This window comes from Crinia signifera, chromosome 4 (assembly GCF_055691185.1).
Source record: "Crinia signifera chromosome 4, ASM5569118v1, whole genome shotgun sequence".
In the NCBI taxonomy this organism is placed as follows: Eukaryota; Metazoa; Chordata; class Amphibia; order Anura; family Myobatrachidae; genus Crinia; species Crinia signifera.
In genome coordinates this window covers 275,779,774-275,796,573 of record NC_139220.1, presented here as the reverse complement: position 1 = coordinate 275,796,573, position 16,800 = coordinate 275,779,774, and the positions used below count along the sequence as shown (strand labels likewise).

Here is a 16,800-nt window from a genome sequence, read left to right as displayed (position 1 = left end):
GGGCTGGAGTAGCATGGTGTAGGACGCGCTTGCCAGCTCTCCCGCTATCATCCTGCTGAAATATCCTGATTAAGCGGCTGCCATTCTCTCCAGCTTGATTACAACAGAGTATACCCTCCGGTCCCATTTGCGCTATTTTGCATAGTCCTGTGTCACCGTCTGACTGCTCACTATCCAAGGGATCTACACGACCTTGCGCTGCAGAGTGAGTCTCCTGGCTCCAGCGCCCATCTTCTTTTTTGTATGTTGTGCGGCAGTTATTCTCCTCCTGCTTTGTAAGTCCGACTGCTTTGGTTGTAGCGTCTCCCCGGTGATCGGCCCGCCCGCCTGCCTGCGGACTTTGCTAATTGGGACCACAACAACTGTAAATTTATCCTTCTGCTCTGCACGGGGGGCAGGCTGGGGTGACCCGTGGTCATTTTACGGGCTTCTTTCTTCACGGCATGATTATTGGTGCAGTGCGGAGATCAGAGCGCTCATGACTGTGCCTTAGATATTATTTTGGCTCTCCTGCTATATTCTTTTCATCTACCTGCTGTGTTAGGCAATGAGGGGGTATGGTTCCGCGGCGCAATGGGGGTGTGGTTATGGTTACGCAATAAGAGGGAGGGTTAGGCTGTGGGGAAGGTTTAGTTGGAACCTGACTAGGGAGATACCACTGTCGGTCTTCTGAACACTAGCATTGTAACCGCTGGGATTCTGATACCAGAATGAGTATGAGGAGAATGGTAGTGTCCTTCCCATATGTCCCCGCTCCCATCTTTACTTACTGCTTCCATGAGCCATATGTTTTATAGAGAAATCTTTCACCTGACTCCCCAAATTTGCCTCTAACCCCTGCTTTCCCATAAGTACCTCCGTCTCCTCCCTCCACATGTGAACCTATAATCTTCCCTCAGTTTTATAGGCAAGTCTTTCTGAGGGTGCCCCTGCCTCCTAAAGTGTGCCTCTGCTCCCTGCCTCCCCAAGTGTTCCTCTGGCCCTTGCCTGCCCAAGTTTGCCCCCTACCCCCCCCCATGCTCCTGACTGCCTCCTACCTCCCCAAGACTGGTGGCCGCTGATCAGAAGTAGTAGATTGATCTATGACAAAAGGGAGCCAATCAGTGACGATTTGAGTGAAGCAAGAGGCTGTCCGAGCACAGGGATGCATGGGCTGGTTTGAGCGTATACACGCTAAAAGTAAGTGCAGGATGCGGTCAGCAGTTTGATCAATAGGTCGAGAATGGGGCACGCGAGAGTCTTCGAGGTGCATGCGCAGTATTCTGGGGGTGGGGATCGGCACACCGGATGGCGCTCAGATAAGAGTGGCTTCATCTGTGTGGTCTGTTGACCAATAGTGGTCTACCTAATGATTGTCGGCCTTCTTATAGTCGATCCTAAATGCATCTTTTGTGGCATCGATCTATGTTTAGACAGAAACAATTTGGAATTTACATGTACTACAACCTAGATTTGCTTTCTGTGTGCAGCGGCAAATTAAGGATTTCTATAGGGGGGGGTCCAAATGCAGTCTACAAACTCCAACTCTGCGGAACATTGGAGCAAGCGCAGGAGTCTGGGGGAGCTGTAGAAAAACATAGTAACGGTACTAGACATGCTGGGATGTGCGCCTCCACAGACGGGGATCCACATTTTGATTACCCCCTGATGTACAGTGTATTTACCCCAAAACGCTGATCTATAACCTTTAAACACCTTATATGAACATTTGACGTGAAGCAGAGTTCTTAAGACTGTATTTTACTTTTGTAATGACAGGTTTCATTTGACTTCATGTTGCTTTAAAGTAGCGGTTTATGTTTGAAGAAAGCAGTAAAATGTTATTAATAATATTATTTTCTGCTAATTTTCTTAAAGCTCCAGTTGTATGTGACTAGCTAGCCCGCACTGACTAACAGACCCAGCTGTAGCAGAATAACGGATAATAAAGCCTTGTTTTGTGTGACTCATGCATTATAGTGTACCTGCCGCCCACACAGCGCCGATGCCTTTGTTTCCTGTGTAGAACTAATATTTTGCCTATTATTTTACTATGAATGTCAGCGATGTCGCTAGTTCCTGATCATTTAATGTGTCTGTGGGCTGCATTCTCATGAATGAGCCCACACAGTTACTGCCTCCCACTGTGTTTATGTAAATGTCTTCAATCCAGGATGTGCATTTCATTTTGTTTTGTAAACCTGAGGTTGTTTTTGCTGCCTGTTTATCCCTGCTCCTTGTCTTACTTGTTCTGAAGGCCCTCATACATAGTTGCACCCAATTCCCCCTTGAGCTCCCCGGGAGGGCTCACATACAATATTTGGCATACTACTCCTGGGGAGTTGCAGGTGTTGGGGGGGTGGCCAGAAAATTGAAGAAATGTATATAAAAGAATGATTGGCTGAGAGAGCTAGCCGCCCATTTTTTTTGTACGTTTTTTTTTTTTTATATCCTGCCAGCCATGGATGCAGAGCGGGGGGCAGCGATGTGTGCTGAGCAATCTGTCTGGGCCAGTGTTCTGATTGGCGATCTGAGTAGGTTTATCCTGCATGCAGAATCTTCATTGGCCGGTGATATCGACGCGCATCTCTATGGTCCCTGCACACGGAACGATCTAGGGTCATTTTGTAAGTGATCTGGTCAAATGAAGTCAGATTGCTTAGGAAATCAGCCCATGTGTAGGCCCCATAAGAGTCTCAACTGTTCAGCAGTGAAGCAGGCAGGAGAATACAGCTGAACCTGGCCACGGGAGCACGAGCCTTCCCAAAGCCTTCCTCTCTGTGCAGAGTCCCAGCAGCAATATGCTTATGATTAAGCGGGAGAAAATGAATGAGGTAGCGCTTAAATCATACACAGAGTTTGATTGCTGCTGTGTTCAAAGGGTGCACTACAAGTACCCAGCATAAACCATAAAGCAGATAAAGAAATGAACTCTGCACATTTCCTCCCCGGATAAGATGTTAAGACTCAATGTTATAATAAAAGTATTGACGTTTATATGGCCAGATATGTGGTAATCTCAATCTAACATAGATAACTCTGTAAAAAGATTTTTAAAAAAGTCATGTAAAGTTTTTTGCACCTTATTTCCAGATTTCAAACTTTTTAGGGTATGGCCAAAAAGGTAGTGATCCCTAATACTGGTATACGGACACAGTGTGCACATACACACAATAACAAACGAAAATTTAATAAAATGATATCAGAAAGAATATTGTGAAAATAAAAAAATTATGAAAAATAAATCAACAAAACAGATGAAGATGAACCGGTAGTGTATTGCCGCTGGAATCCTTTTGACAGTCTAGCTGTCTTTTTCAAGGCTGGACTGTCCAGCCTTGAAAAAGACAGCTAGACTGTCGAAACGCATTGGTGGAGAGGGACTGTGCGACACCGGTATCCTGTGACTACCTGGCCAGCGGTTTTGTGACCACATACCGCTTTCTCAGGTATACCGGTGAGATATTCTCGCACCCACATCCACACGTAGATTATTGGGGATAAAGATACCTTTATAGGAGGAATTCTATCCGTGCACATGTGAGTACGATACAACTATTAGTGACCAAGCCTTGATAAAGATACCTTGATGCGCTTAAACACCTACCACTTTGTGTGAGTGAGGGTACGCTAGCCAACATTTTAACCATATACCAGCAAAACAAAAGGCTATGGACTAACAATTTAACCCAATCATGGATGGTTATGGATCAGCTTAACCTGTGGATGAACCACATATGACTAAACTTGCTGCATTAGCAAACAGTTACTTTTGATTCATACAAACTGTTTTGTTGATTTATTTATTTTTCATCAAATACTATTTTATATTTTCACCTTATTATTTCTTATATTATTTTATTCAATTTTCGTTTGTTATTGTGTGTATGTGGGTACCCTTTGTATCCGTATACCAGTATTAGGGATCACTACCTTTTTGCCCATACCCTAAAAACCTAATTTCAGGGAAAGCGTCTACAGTCAGCTATAAAGATGCGGAAAGCGACTACCTAGTCACTTTGCGGTATCTGTCCATAGTCACCCTGCCGGCTGCTATAAAGATGCGGAAAGCGACTACCCAGTGACTTTGGCGTATCTGTCCATAGTCACACTGCCGGCTGCAATAAAGATGAGGTAAGCGACTACCCAGTCACTTTGGCGTATCTGTCCATAGTCACACTGCCGGCTGCTATAAAGATGCGGAAAGCGACTAGCTAGTCACTTTGGCGTATCTGTCCATAGTCACACTGCCGGCTGCTATAAAGATGAGGTAAGCGCCTACCCAGTCACTTTGCCGTATCTGTCCATAGTCACGCTGCCGGCTGACTAATTTTTAGACACGTACCCCGTCACTTTTGTTTAGGTTCTGTACTCATGCCTCTTTGTTTTGGTATGCCCTTAACCCAGCCCATCATGATAATTTTGTTTATATATATCGTGTCAATAGCCCCTGGCCCAGACATCAGTGGTGCCGTCCCTGGCACCCAGTGTTGGAGCGGCGGTGCAGAACATTCCATATTTCCACCGCACTGCCGTTCACACTGGATCTCAAATGCAAAAGGAAATCAAACCAAAGAAAATAAACTGGGGCTGATAAGCATCCCCCCGTAGAAAAAGTGCCAGGCACACATGGGTGGCAAGGGTCAGATGTACATATGGGGAGGGGAGATGATAGTTGCACATGGGGAGGATAAAGAACACATGGGTAGGGGGGTCAGATGCACTCATGGGGAGGCAGAGGCATTTTATGCTTGGTGAGGCAGTGATGCACACATGGAGGGGAGGTGCACATGGGAAGGCAGAGGTACTTATGTGGAGAAGGTCAGTGACACACTTGGTGAGGCAGTGATGCACATGGGGAGGGGAGATAATAGGTGCATATGGGAAGGCAGAGGTACTCCTGTGGAGAGGGTCAGGGACACACTTGGTGAGGCAGTGATGCACATGGGGAGGGGAGATAATAGGTGCACATGGGAAGGCAGAGGTACTCATGTGGAGAGGGTCAGAGACACACTTGGTGATGCAGTGATGCACATGTGGAGGGGAGATAATAGGTGCACATGGGAAGGCAGAGGTACTCGTGCGGAGAGGGTTAGAGACACACTTGGTGAGACAGTGATGCATATGGGGAGGGGATATAATAGGTGCACATGGGAAGGCAGAGGTACTCATGTGGAGAGGGTCAGAGACACACTTGGTAAGGCAGTGATGCAAATGAGAAGGCGGAGTTACTCATGTGGAGAGAGGGTCAGATACACACTTGGTGAGGCAAGGTGCAGAGACTTGCCTGTATTATTGATGACTCAAGGAAGCCAGTTAATTAGGAGCTTTAGGGAGAGATGGCAGTGGGGACATATGTGAAGGATGATATTCTTAAGCCTCCTATAAGAGAATAGCTACTGCAGTGACACTCTTGGCCATTGTGGGCACTGTAGAGAACTACCATTCTTTTTTACTGAAATTTTTACTCCTACTATCAGGGCCGGTGCAAGGCACCGGAGCGCCCCAGGCAAATCGGGCTGGGGGCGCCCCGGGGGGGGGGGGGGGTGGGGTGTGTGGGGTGGTACCTGTCGTTCGGCGCAGTCTATTTCAATCTGGCGGCGGAGGCAGCGGGGGTCCCTGCAGTCTATTAAAAATCACGAGCGCTATCCGCCGGGCTATGCGGAAGCGCTTCTAGTGTGAAAACACTGGCAGCACGCTGATTGGCTGAGATCAGCGTGCGCCGTGCTGCCAGAGTTTTCACACTAGAAGCGCTTCCGCATAGCCCGGCGGATAGCGCTCGTGATTTTTAATAGACTGCAGGGACCCCCGCTGCCTCCGCCGCCAGATTGAAATAGACAGCGCCGGTAGGACAGGTACCCGGGCGGCATTTTCCGCCCTCCAGTGGCCGGCGCCCTAGGCAAATGCCTAGGTTTGCCTAGTGGTGGCGCCGGCCCTGCCTACTATAATGTTCACGGCTCAGCTCCCTTTTGTCATAAATTATTGATCCATGGGCCTAAACCTTCCTGTACAAATGCTCTATAAAATGGCGAAACCCCATACATCTGTTGAGTTTTTACGTAGTGTAATTTTATTGTATTGCTCTCTTTCCACAGACTGGGCTCTGAAATGGTCCCATGCAGCTCAGCACCGTCAGTACTGATCCCCAGCACTTCTGGGCCTAGCGCATTCCACTCCATCCAAAGTCGTCTGGTCTCCAGCATTGTTCCGGGTATGCAAAGCCAGCAGGCTGGAACATTGACAGGTACAGATTCTACATGGTATAAATGTTTTTGAGTTGTCAGGAAAGGAAGGGGGGGGGGGGGGGTGTCAAGCAAGAAAACTTGATCAGAATGTTTCAGAATACTGTAAATAGATATGCAGGGTTTTTATTGCTGGATATTTTTATTCTTTATAGTTCTAGTTTAGCATCTAATGTCAGTGGTTTGCTACAATATTTTCTCCAATACATGTCTGTCTCACTAGTGTGATGAGCGTCTTCCTTATGTACACAGTGTCCTGTATCAGCTGATGTATTGTTTCCTGTTTTGTTTCAAGATAGAGGCAACAAAAACAATACTGTTTATTCTAGCACATGTTAGTGGATGAGATCACTGGAAGATGCATTATTCCACTAGAGCGCGATATCACATGCGATACCCCGCCAACTCACCCGACAGCTTCCGGGCAGAATGATCACAAATGATGCATTGTGGTCCGTCGCAGAAATGCGTCGAAATGGTATAAAAGTGGCCAGTATCGCACTAGAGGACGATGGTCTTACGTCTTCTCACTCTTATGGCTGAATCCTGCTAATGTGTACATCAGTCCTTTCCTTAGTGTACATATGCAGGGCTATTTTTCAGCAGGCTCCAGCAGGAACTGAGGCCCTTATTCTAGTTCACTCTTTCTGACAAAATATTTCTTGGTACTTGTGTATTTTGGCGGCGCCCATCGCATCGCATACCATAACACATACGATGGTATGCGATGCGACGCGATATCGTACGATAGTGCACGATGGCATACAATTTTGAAATTGTATGCCATTGTACATGGCATACAATGCCATACGATGCGATGCGATTAAACATTGTATAAGCACCCTTCGGGCTCGGTGGCTCGCTGCGCTCGCCACACTATTCTATTCTCAACTCCACGCCGACGTGGATAGTGGGGGTATGAAAAGGTCGTAGGACGCGTACCGCCGCCCCTCGCGGGCTCGCTGCGCTCGCCACGCTTCGGGTTCACGTTTATAGTGGGGGGGTGGCGTGGGGGTGCATTTAACATTGTAAGCACCCATTTGGGTGCTCAAAAGCACCCTTAAGGGTGCTTATACGATTTTTGGTCGTATAGGGGGTCAAAATCGCGTCGCATCGCATCGTATGCCATCGGGTGCATGGCATGCGATGCGATGCGATCTGATCGTCGTACGACGGACATCGGGGGCGCCGCCAAAATACACAAGTACCTATTTCTTAGATGGACAAAACCATGTGCACTACAGGGGGGAAGATTTAAAATGTGCAGAGAGAATTAGATTTGGGTGAGTTATTTTGTTTCTGTGCAGGGTAAATACTGCTTCATTTTTACACTGCAATATAGATCTCACTTTGAAGTAAAACCCCACCCAAATCTAATTATCTCTGCACAAGTAACACCTGCCTCACCTGCAGTGCACATGGTTTTGTCCATCTAAGAAAGATTTTGTCAGAGTGAACTAGAATAAGGGCCTCAGTTCCTGCTGAAAAATAGCCCTGCACATATGTATGCTTACATGTAAGATTTCTGTATATGCCTTCCTATTAATCATGTATTTCCCCCACAGTGCATTTAATGTACAGGCTTCTGACCTCTACATTATAATATGTACTCTGTGTAGAGCACCTATTCTGCCCAGGTGTATAATCTGTTTACTATGTGCTGTAGCAGCTATTAGCAGTCATTGGAATTTCCGTAATGTGAGTTGAGGGTGGATGTCTCCTTTGCAGAGCAGCACTACCTCCCTCCTCATGTGACTGACAAAAAAAGTGCCCTCTCCTCCTCCTTAGAGAAATGCTCTATGCAGTGAGCAGCAGAGGGGGCAGTCTAGTTGGAATAGTGGAGTGTGGTAGTGCCATAGACAGCAATGCAGAAGCTGTGCAGCATTAAGTGCAATATTGCTCAGTACAGGCTTGCTCCTCTGTCCCCAGCCTGGCATGTGACACTGACGGGCTGTAATGTGGACATGCAGACTGTGCTTCAGGGAAATCTGTTATTTTACAGCCCCTCTGCAGCAGTATACTGCATTTCCTGCACATTATGGTTGCTCTGTAAGTAGGGATAGGTGTGAGCTTTGCTAGTAGTTACTGCTTCCTGGTGACGATGATGCTGCTTAACCCCATTGTTCGTTATTATCCATTCCATCTACAACATAACATAACAGTTTTAACAGTCTGGAAATGGGGAAGGTTTACATTTCATAGTCTTATAGAGACAATATTCTGCCTATACTGACACCTGTGATCTCCTTTCCAGGCACAAACTCCGGCGCCTCTGCCAGCAGCCTCCTGCAGGGGTTAAGCTTTAGCCTCCAAGATATTGGCAGCAAATCACCTGTCCTCCCTGGCACCACTGGCATCGCTGGCTCCACCACACAGGTATTAATGCGCTGCACATTTCATATCGCTATTTGACATTTATACATGCTATATACAGTATATCCAAGTTGGTTTTACTGAAAAACCTAAATATACATGAAGTAACTGGTGTGTGTATGCTGTACACCTGATGTCCCCGTCTTCTCTGCCGCACCAGGTTCCTCGTCAGGTGAAAGGTGCGGACACAGAGCGCTTCCCTATGTTTGCAAAATAGGTTTCGGTTTACCTTCAGAGTAAAGCACACTATGCGATTATCGTTAACAGTGCGCGCCTCCGTGGGTCGTTAATGATTCCCAATATCGGCTGACCATGCAGTCATATCTGACAATCTCGTCAGCGACTGCATGTTCGAATGGGGTCCTGAGGATGTCACGGAATTATATTGGTATCGATATCGTTCAGTGTGTTTTTAGCGCAAATCGTTCCGCCACCGCCTATATAATTAACAATATCGGCGGTGCTGTATATCACATAGTTAAAAATATTGTTCAGTTTTTCTAGTGCAAATCGTTAATCCTGCGGCAACGCCGATTTAGTTAATGAGATCGGTGGCACAGCATACTGCATAGTGTCTACAGGGCTTGAGACTAACTTATAATCACTAGTTAAAAATACCTCAAAATGGCTGCTTCTGCAATGTACTTTCACTTTGAGCTGTGGCAGTTTTTACTTTCACTTTGAGTTGTGACCGTTTTAAGGCCGTTCTTCACCCCCTATCTGCCCAACTCATATGACATCTTTTAGCACACAAAAGAGTAATTTAACTCCCAACCCGGTAGGGAATAGAGCTAAACATAAACAAGGTTAGTATACATAGCACAACAATGCTATAACACGATTGTAAACAGAACTTACAACAGTAACTTGAGTCCCAATAAAGAGAAGGACATTATGCAACGAGCATATTTCTGATAAAGGAGTGGCCTCTAGTGGTCAGTGGCCGTACTTCACCTTATAGAGGTGAGGAGTAGTTAGCCTTTTATATATTTATAGATATTACATATATTTATTTAATATGATAATTTGCTCTCATAAGAACATTATAACGTGAGAGATATAATTCCGCATTAAATTCCTGCAGACAACGATCCATTATTATTTTATTTTCTGTTTGTATCCGTTGCTAAATCTACTTCATGTAAAGCGCTCATCACTATATACATCTGTGATACTGATGTAAATAGACTCAGACTCAGCTTCCTAATGTATTTTCTTAAACCCATTATTCTCTTTCCGTGAAACTACTCCTTTGTTAGCTGTCCGTGGCATTCGTCCAATCAGGAGCCAGTTGTCATTTCTTGCTCAGCATCGCTCTTTGATCCCCAAGACATTTATAGAGGCAGATCAGCAGAGGTCCCCAGCTCAGCACCAGGATCCTGTTGCGCTGTACACACAAGGCCACAATATAGGAAATCCAACTGAGGGATTAATGTGGGAGAAATAGAGTTGTGAAATATAGAAACCCCTCTATTGTATGGTCTGCTCTGTAATTATTGAAGATTGCTTTACCACTATTGTGTTCACTGCTGTATGTGGCTGTAAGGGATAATAAAGATGTTTTGTGTCCATGGCAGGCATTGGCAGTTAAAGCTCCCACCCCACTCCAAGGCTTGGCTACTATAACCACAGGCACTGGCACAATCCTGCGTACCATCCCCGTGGTAACGGCTTCCTCCTCCTTTGTGACATCAGCTGGTGGAAAACAGACAGCTATCCATCAATTACTCACAAATGGTGGCCTAGCAAAACTTGCTAGCAGTATACCCGGCCTGGCCCAGCTATCCAGCCCAACTACAGGTAACCTTCAGTACCTACAGTACCATATCAATGTCTTCCATAATTCTCTTGCTGAGGATATAACCCGCTGTTGTTCTGCTGTTAGGGTTAAAGGCTCCTACCACTATCACCGTCACTCTACGCGGTCAGCCCAGTCGCATCACCACCCTCAGCCAGGCCGGTATGGGAGTCGGAGTGCAGTCCAGACCGGAAGATGCCTCCCTACAGGTGAGACGCCACTAACATTGAATGACCGCTGTAAATGTAGAAGTGTTGGACTACATCTTTAAACATAAGTCTCTTTCAGCCATCTTAGGTACACTTACTAACTGGTATTGGCTACATCTGCTGCTCTTAAAGAAGGGTTTGGACCCAAATTCTGCACGTTAGACATTCAGGACCCCACAGCTTCTAATACTGTGCCAACGTTTTCTTTTATTAACATAAACAATCTCTTTTCTAGATGACACATTTCTAAATGAATCCATTCTTTATATCCTTGAACCATGTTTCCTAGGGTGGAAATGGATAAGTAGAGTAACCTAATGCGAATACCCCAGTCCCCACTTGTCTACACAGACAACAATCCCATTGATTACTTAGTGTCCCACAGAGACACTACCAGCATGTGCATCACTTATTTGCTTTACTGAATCTAACCCATTTGTCGTTCTGATCCGTCAGAATTGGACAAATCGTTAAAAGGATTCTTAATGTAGTGTTCATCTTCCAAAACCTGTTCAATTCCTCTTCCCTGCCTGGGGTGTTGCCTCTCTGCTGTGGTGCTTCTAGCACAGGTTAGTCTGTATTTCAGCACGGATATGTAGACTCTGATACAGAACATGGTCTAGGTCAGGGCTGGGCAACACCGGCCCTCCAGATGTTAATGAACTACACATCCCAGCATGCCTTGCATCAGTTTCAGCATGGCCACATAGCAAAACTAATGCAAAGCATCCTGGGATGTGTAGTTCATTAACATCTGGAGGGCCGGTGTTGCCCAGCCCTGGTCTAGGTCAACAGTCAAAAGGTCGAAATGGGGCTTTTCACTGTTTTTTTAGCCTACATGTGCCGACAGGCGGTATTTGAATGTCGACATAATGCTTGTGTCAATTTTGTGCCATGTCGACCTTGAACCCTGTCGACCTTCCAGTATGTCGACCTAGTGGTGTCATCCTAATGAGTGTCGACCATCTTTAGGTCAACCATACAATCCATACCCTGTAGACCAGACAGGTGCTGGAAGCACCACAGCAGAGAGTGACACCCCAGGCAGGGAAGAGGAACTGCACGGATTTTACAAGATGCAAGTTGCTAGAATGAACACTAGTCTAATGCTTTTAGATTGCTCCAATGATGTCATTTAGGTTATCCACACACACTGTTGGATATATAAACAGATCTAAATAGAATTCATCTTCTTCTACTCATCCAATACTTACACGTCTGCTTTCTAGTTTTGCTGACCAGGAGGTTGTTCAGAAATTCAAGGCTGCAGAAATCATTTCTCCTCCATTTGGTCACATGCAAGAGGAGGTGTAAGCAAAAACACATCCCCTCACATGCAAACGCAGCAATTCACGATAATCTCCGCAGTATAAACCTGGACATGACTAAGTCGCATGGATTGCTCTTCTGAGTGGGCAAGACTCACTACCACCTTCAAGTTCCCTCTATTCACAGGTGCAAACCAGCCTTTACTACTATTGTGATCTGAATAAGGCTCCTCCCAGAGAGTCTGCTATAGCCTATATTAACTTGACCTTTTAGGAATTATAAATGGACAACTGGATAATCCACCTTCCCAATTCTTTACTTCATTGGAGCCATGATATTACTTGGCATTAACTTTAGTAACTCTGAGCTCCAACAAGTTCCTCTTCCTCTAACATGATCCATGCTCCTGCCATGTCTAAGCCTCAGGGCACCTTTGTATAAAGGAGCTTCCTGCCAGGGTCTTCTGTGTAAAGGCAGGTACCACATCCACCTGTCCTAGGCTTTGGAAGGAACTCCTGCACGAGGTGATCTCTTATGTGGTGGCACCTTTCCCAGTGACACCGGTTCTGTAGTTGGAAGGAGTAGCGGTATACTGTACACCAATCTCTGATTAACCAAATTTTTATATATAAAGTCTACTTTTCTGCCTATACTGGTTGGTATTGATTCAGGTTCCATCAGCTTGTGGACCAGATGGCTGAAAAATGGATATGTTTTGTTGTTGTTACCGATAAATCCTATTCTCTGGTAGAGAGAGGTTTACCACCCCATTGGCAGAAATGAGAAAATGATTTATCATAAGTAAAGTTCCCTTACTAGGACAACACCTAGACTATGCTTGAACTGGCCTCTGAAGGCGTGTCTCTGCTGTGATCTCCAGGCACAAGACTCTTCTCCCACCACGGTCTCAGCCAGTAAACTTCTCCCCCCTCTTGTGACAGAGCAGTGCAAAGTATCGACACCCAGCGACAGAACACCTGGTGAGAAAACCTTGTCCATAGTGCGGGCAGTCACCCCTCCAGCAGGTGAGAACCACAACTTGTGGCTGAATAAAGTGATTTAAGGACTAGTATCACAACTACGTAAACACCAGGGCAGAAGGTTAACAGGATAATGTACTGAAGTTGTTTTAAACCACATTTGCATGTAATGTGGGCAGTACCTTGCACCACTATTCCCCAAAGACGCAGATCTGCAGCCTTCAAAGATCCCCATATGTTGGGCAATCTGAGAAATTTTGCATTTTAAAAATCCAACATTGTATTTCCCTGATTTCCCAACCCCCGGCTTTGGCTGAATGGGGAATTGGGGTAATAAGTTGCAGATGTAAGGGCCACATTATTGCCACATCTTTAGCCTATTGTGTTACGCAGCACTTTCCATTTACATTTCATGTATTACAATTTCACCAGTGCGGCAAGATAGGCAGCTAGTATAAACCAGCAGGCAGTGATGCTGCCGATTATTGAGTATCAGATTTGGCAGGCGATGGGACCCTGCATCGACAAGGGCATACCCACTTGCGATGCGGGAGGGGGAGGTAGTGATTAAGTACCGCTAACGATGTTTTATGGTTGACCCTGATGAGAAAAGCACACAAAGCAAGGGTATGCTGACCGATCCGGCCGATATATCATTCCAAAATGTGTACCCGGTATTAGTAATGAAAGGTTTATCCTGGTACGGGCCATTGGGTCGACAAGGTCAACATGGGCTTAGGTGGACAGGGTCATTAGGTCGACAAAAGCATTAGGTCAACGTGGCCAAGGTCGACAGTCAAAAGGTTGACATGGGGTTTTCATGGTTTTTATGTCGACATAGTTGACATGGACACCGCATCCCCTTGTGTAGCTTGCTGCACATGCCATGCTTCGGGTACGGTGCCTCGTTACACTATTTTATTTTCCCTCCACGCCCTAGTGGATGGTGGGGTATGAAATACCGCCTGTCAGCACGTCGGCTCCCAAAAAAAAAACATGTCGACCGAATGCTTGTGTCAACCTTTCCAGGTGTTGACCTAAGCCCATGTCGACCTTTCCAGGTGTTGACCTAAGCACATGTCAACCTTTTCAGGTGTTGACCTAAGCCGTGGTTGACCCAATGCATGTCGACCTAATGACCGTATACCGTTTATCTAAGAGAAATCATGTTTACTAAATCACTTAGCGTAATCCCCTTTCACATCACAACTTAAACCCGGGTTATTGCCGGGTTACTGTCTGGTCATCCATGGTCGAGGTGCGGTGTGAAAGCACCAAACCTAATTGCCCGGCTCGATCAACCCAGCAATTCGACCTGGGTTATAAGAAGGGTTAAATCCAGGTTGTTCTGTGTATAATGGGTGACCTGCGCTTAGTGTGAAAGGATCAGACCCCGACCCAGCTTTAATGATGAGAAAGCGGTAGGCTCAGGGGTAAATGAATGAAGCAGTGATAGGAGTGGAGTCGTCTGCCAGTGAAGAAGTTGATTGGTGAATGTCCGGCATCATCCACCAATCAACACTGTTATCACCCAGTAGTACAGTCCAGCCTGCCACTGCACCCTCAATCGGCTGCTCTGTATAATTTTATAGTATGCAAATTATAAATGCTACTTCACTGCTGATTGGCTGCCATGGGTAACTTCATCACTAGCTCATTTCTTAGCTCTTATCACTGCTTCATATATTTACCCCATTGTTACATATAGCTTAGTATTATTATTAATTTCATTTCTTTTTCTCTTTCCTTTAGTCACTACCAGTCCACCCAAGACGCTGTACGTCATGTCAGATGCCAAGCTTTCTGCCCTCACCAAATCAGTGGGCAGTGAATTAACCGCATTACCCCTAAAACAAATGACTCTACAGAGCTCCACAGCTGTTGCCACTGGAGCAGTGACTTTCACTACCCCGTCTTTGGGCAACACACCGAATCCAGCCTGCACTGTCGTGCTCTCCAAGATCGGACCAGTACTACAGGCTTCTTCAAAAACTGTTATTTTAGCAAAAACTGAAGCTAGTGACAAAACACCAGGGAACCATGTGATCAGTGCTGTGGAGAGCCTGGGCAGAGTACCATCTGTCATAGACGAGTGCAGCACCATCATTCACAGCCGCGAGTCTCTGATCAACAGGCAACTTCTGCAGCCTGCTCTTATAGCGTTATCTGGCTCCAGTAATGTGGTACAGAGTCCAGGGACATCGGCCAATCAGAAACCACATTGACTCACATTTCAATGTGCACACAATTCTAGGTACACTTGGCGTTTCTAGAATGTACTTGATTAAACTTGTGCTAAACAAGATGATAAAAGGAAAAATATGGCTGGCAGAGGAACGACCCCTTGTCGGAGACAGAGGAAGTATTAAATAAACATTGCCCAAATGGTGTTCAGGACAGCGGAAAAGGTTAAATGTTACAGAAATCATTTCAGGGCACATCCTGTAAAGACGTTATAGACGTTATTTTCTATCTGGAAACCGCTTAGTGCAGATGGCAAAGATGGCCACAAGTTACCCAGCTGGAATGTCACCATTTCCTTGTGGGGACCACAAACGGCACGGAATAAGGAGGCCAATCAAATTCTATTTCCATGGCAGTTAAATTTGAACTGAAGCTCAAGCAAACACTTGTGTGGACATGGAATCTGCCATCTTAACATCCTTAGAACAATTTGTGGTCACTAATATTAATGTGACAACGCCGGTACTTGGCTTTGGGGCTTTTTGAAAACCTTTAATTTAGCTGGTAAATATATATAAACTGTACAGTTCAGAGATGCATCAGTTGTAGATGGTTATAAAAGATGTACAAAAATATTGATTTTCAAACCTGTATTAATTTTAATGTGTGTGTATATAGAACGCCCATTGTGTGTAATTTAAATTATGGTCTATAAACTAATGCACACCGGTGTGGTGTAGAGTAGTTTGCCGCATTTTCTTAGATAACTTGGTTCCCATGTAGTTGCACATGGGCAAGAAAGAAAGCAAATAAAATGTTTGCAGTTCTGGATTGAGCTTGTTATTAGTGTACAGTACTTTCAGGAAATTACCAAATATGCAAAACCCTGATTATTTATACTACATGTGTACATACGTGTGTGTGTGTGTGTGTGTGTGCTGCAGTATGATGGCCACGCAGTATCCAACTTCTCATTCAGCTAAATGATATCTGACCAAAAAAGTAACCATGAAGTGTTCTCTGCCCACCTGACCACTTCTTTATCAGACCAGCCGACTTCTGTCCATCTGGTGATAATGAAGTCACAGAGATAGAACAATGTCCACTTTCTTGTTTTGCTGAAATGAAGACAAAATTAAATTATAAAAAAGACCAGCAACACATGATTTGATGGCTGATAAGAGCCCCTTGGCCCAGCTAGCCTGCCCATAGTTTTTGTTGGTAGCCAATTAACTTACCAGTATATTTTTGGAGTGTGGGAGGAAACCGACAGGTAGAACTCCGCACGGTTAGGGCCATGGTGAGAACCAAACCCATGACCTCAATGCTGTGAGGAAGTAGGTCTAACCATTACACCATCCCTACTGCTCCAGGAATACCTGTAAGACTCCTCACTATTCACTAAGGGCCCGATTCAGTACTGCTCGCTAAGCAGTGGTCGTTCGCTGCTTAGCAAGCGTCTTAACGCCGCCCCACTGAACAAAACCGCCCCCACCCCTTGGCCAACGCAGCCCAAATCATTCCCCGCATCGAATGATTTCTCTCCTCTTCGGAAACTTCATAAACTGACTTTTATTAACATCAGAGTTCGCTGAAGAGGGGGTGGGCTCTGGGACCCCAGCAGGCATCGGTCTGCCTGTGTTCCCAGGGGAACACCCATAAAATGCTGGGCATTCCCCCTGCTCCGACCCCTGCCCGCCCCCTACCCGTGTAAGCAAGGCATTCGTACAATGGCTTGAAACCTGCATATAATCAGCCATACACAT

The 16,800-nt window shown here is 45.6% G+C and overlaps 1 protein-coding gene across 3 annotated transcripts in view; it reads left to right on the top strand.

The window, feature by feature from the left end:
* KANSL3 (KAT8 regulatory NSL complex subunit 3) overlaps window positions 1-15,869 on the top strand; it is a 53,915-nt gene extending 38,046 nt beyond the window's left edge. For 2 of the 3 annotated variants that reach the window (XM_083184607.1, XM_083184609.1), the window contains exons 18-23: window positions 6,075-6,223; window positions 8,476-8,597; window positions 10,172-10,394; window positions 10,480-10,601; window positions 12,751-12,895; window positions 14,603-15,869. In XM_083184607.1, coding sequence (XP_083040733.1) covers window positions 6,075-6,223; window positions 8,476-8,597; window positions 10,172-10,394; window positions 10,480-10,601; window positions 12,751-12,895; window positions 14,603-15,075 — 1,234 coding nt within the window. In that variant the 3' untranslated portion in view covers window positions 15,076-15,869. The remainder of the gene's footprint in view (window positions 1-6,074; window positions 6,224-8,475; window positions 8,598-10,171; window positions 10,395-10,479; window positions 10,602-12,750; window positions 12,896-14,602) is intronic. The other variant, XM_083184610.1, reaches the window with a different exon arrangement.
* The last annotated feature ends 931 nt before the right edge of the window (window positions 15,870-16,800 follow it).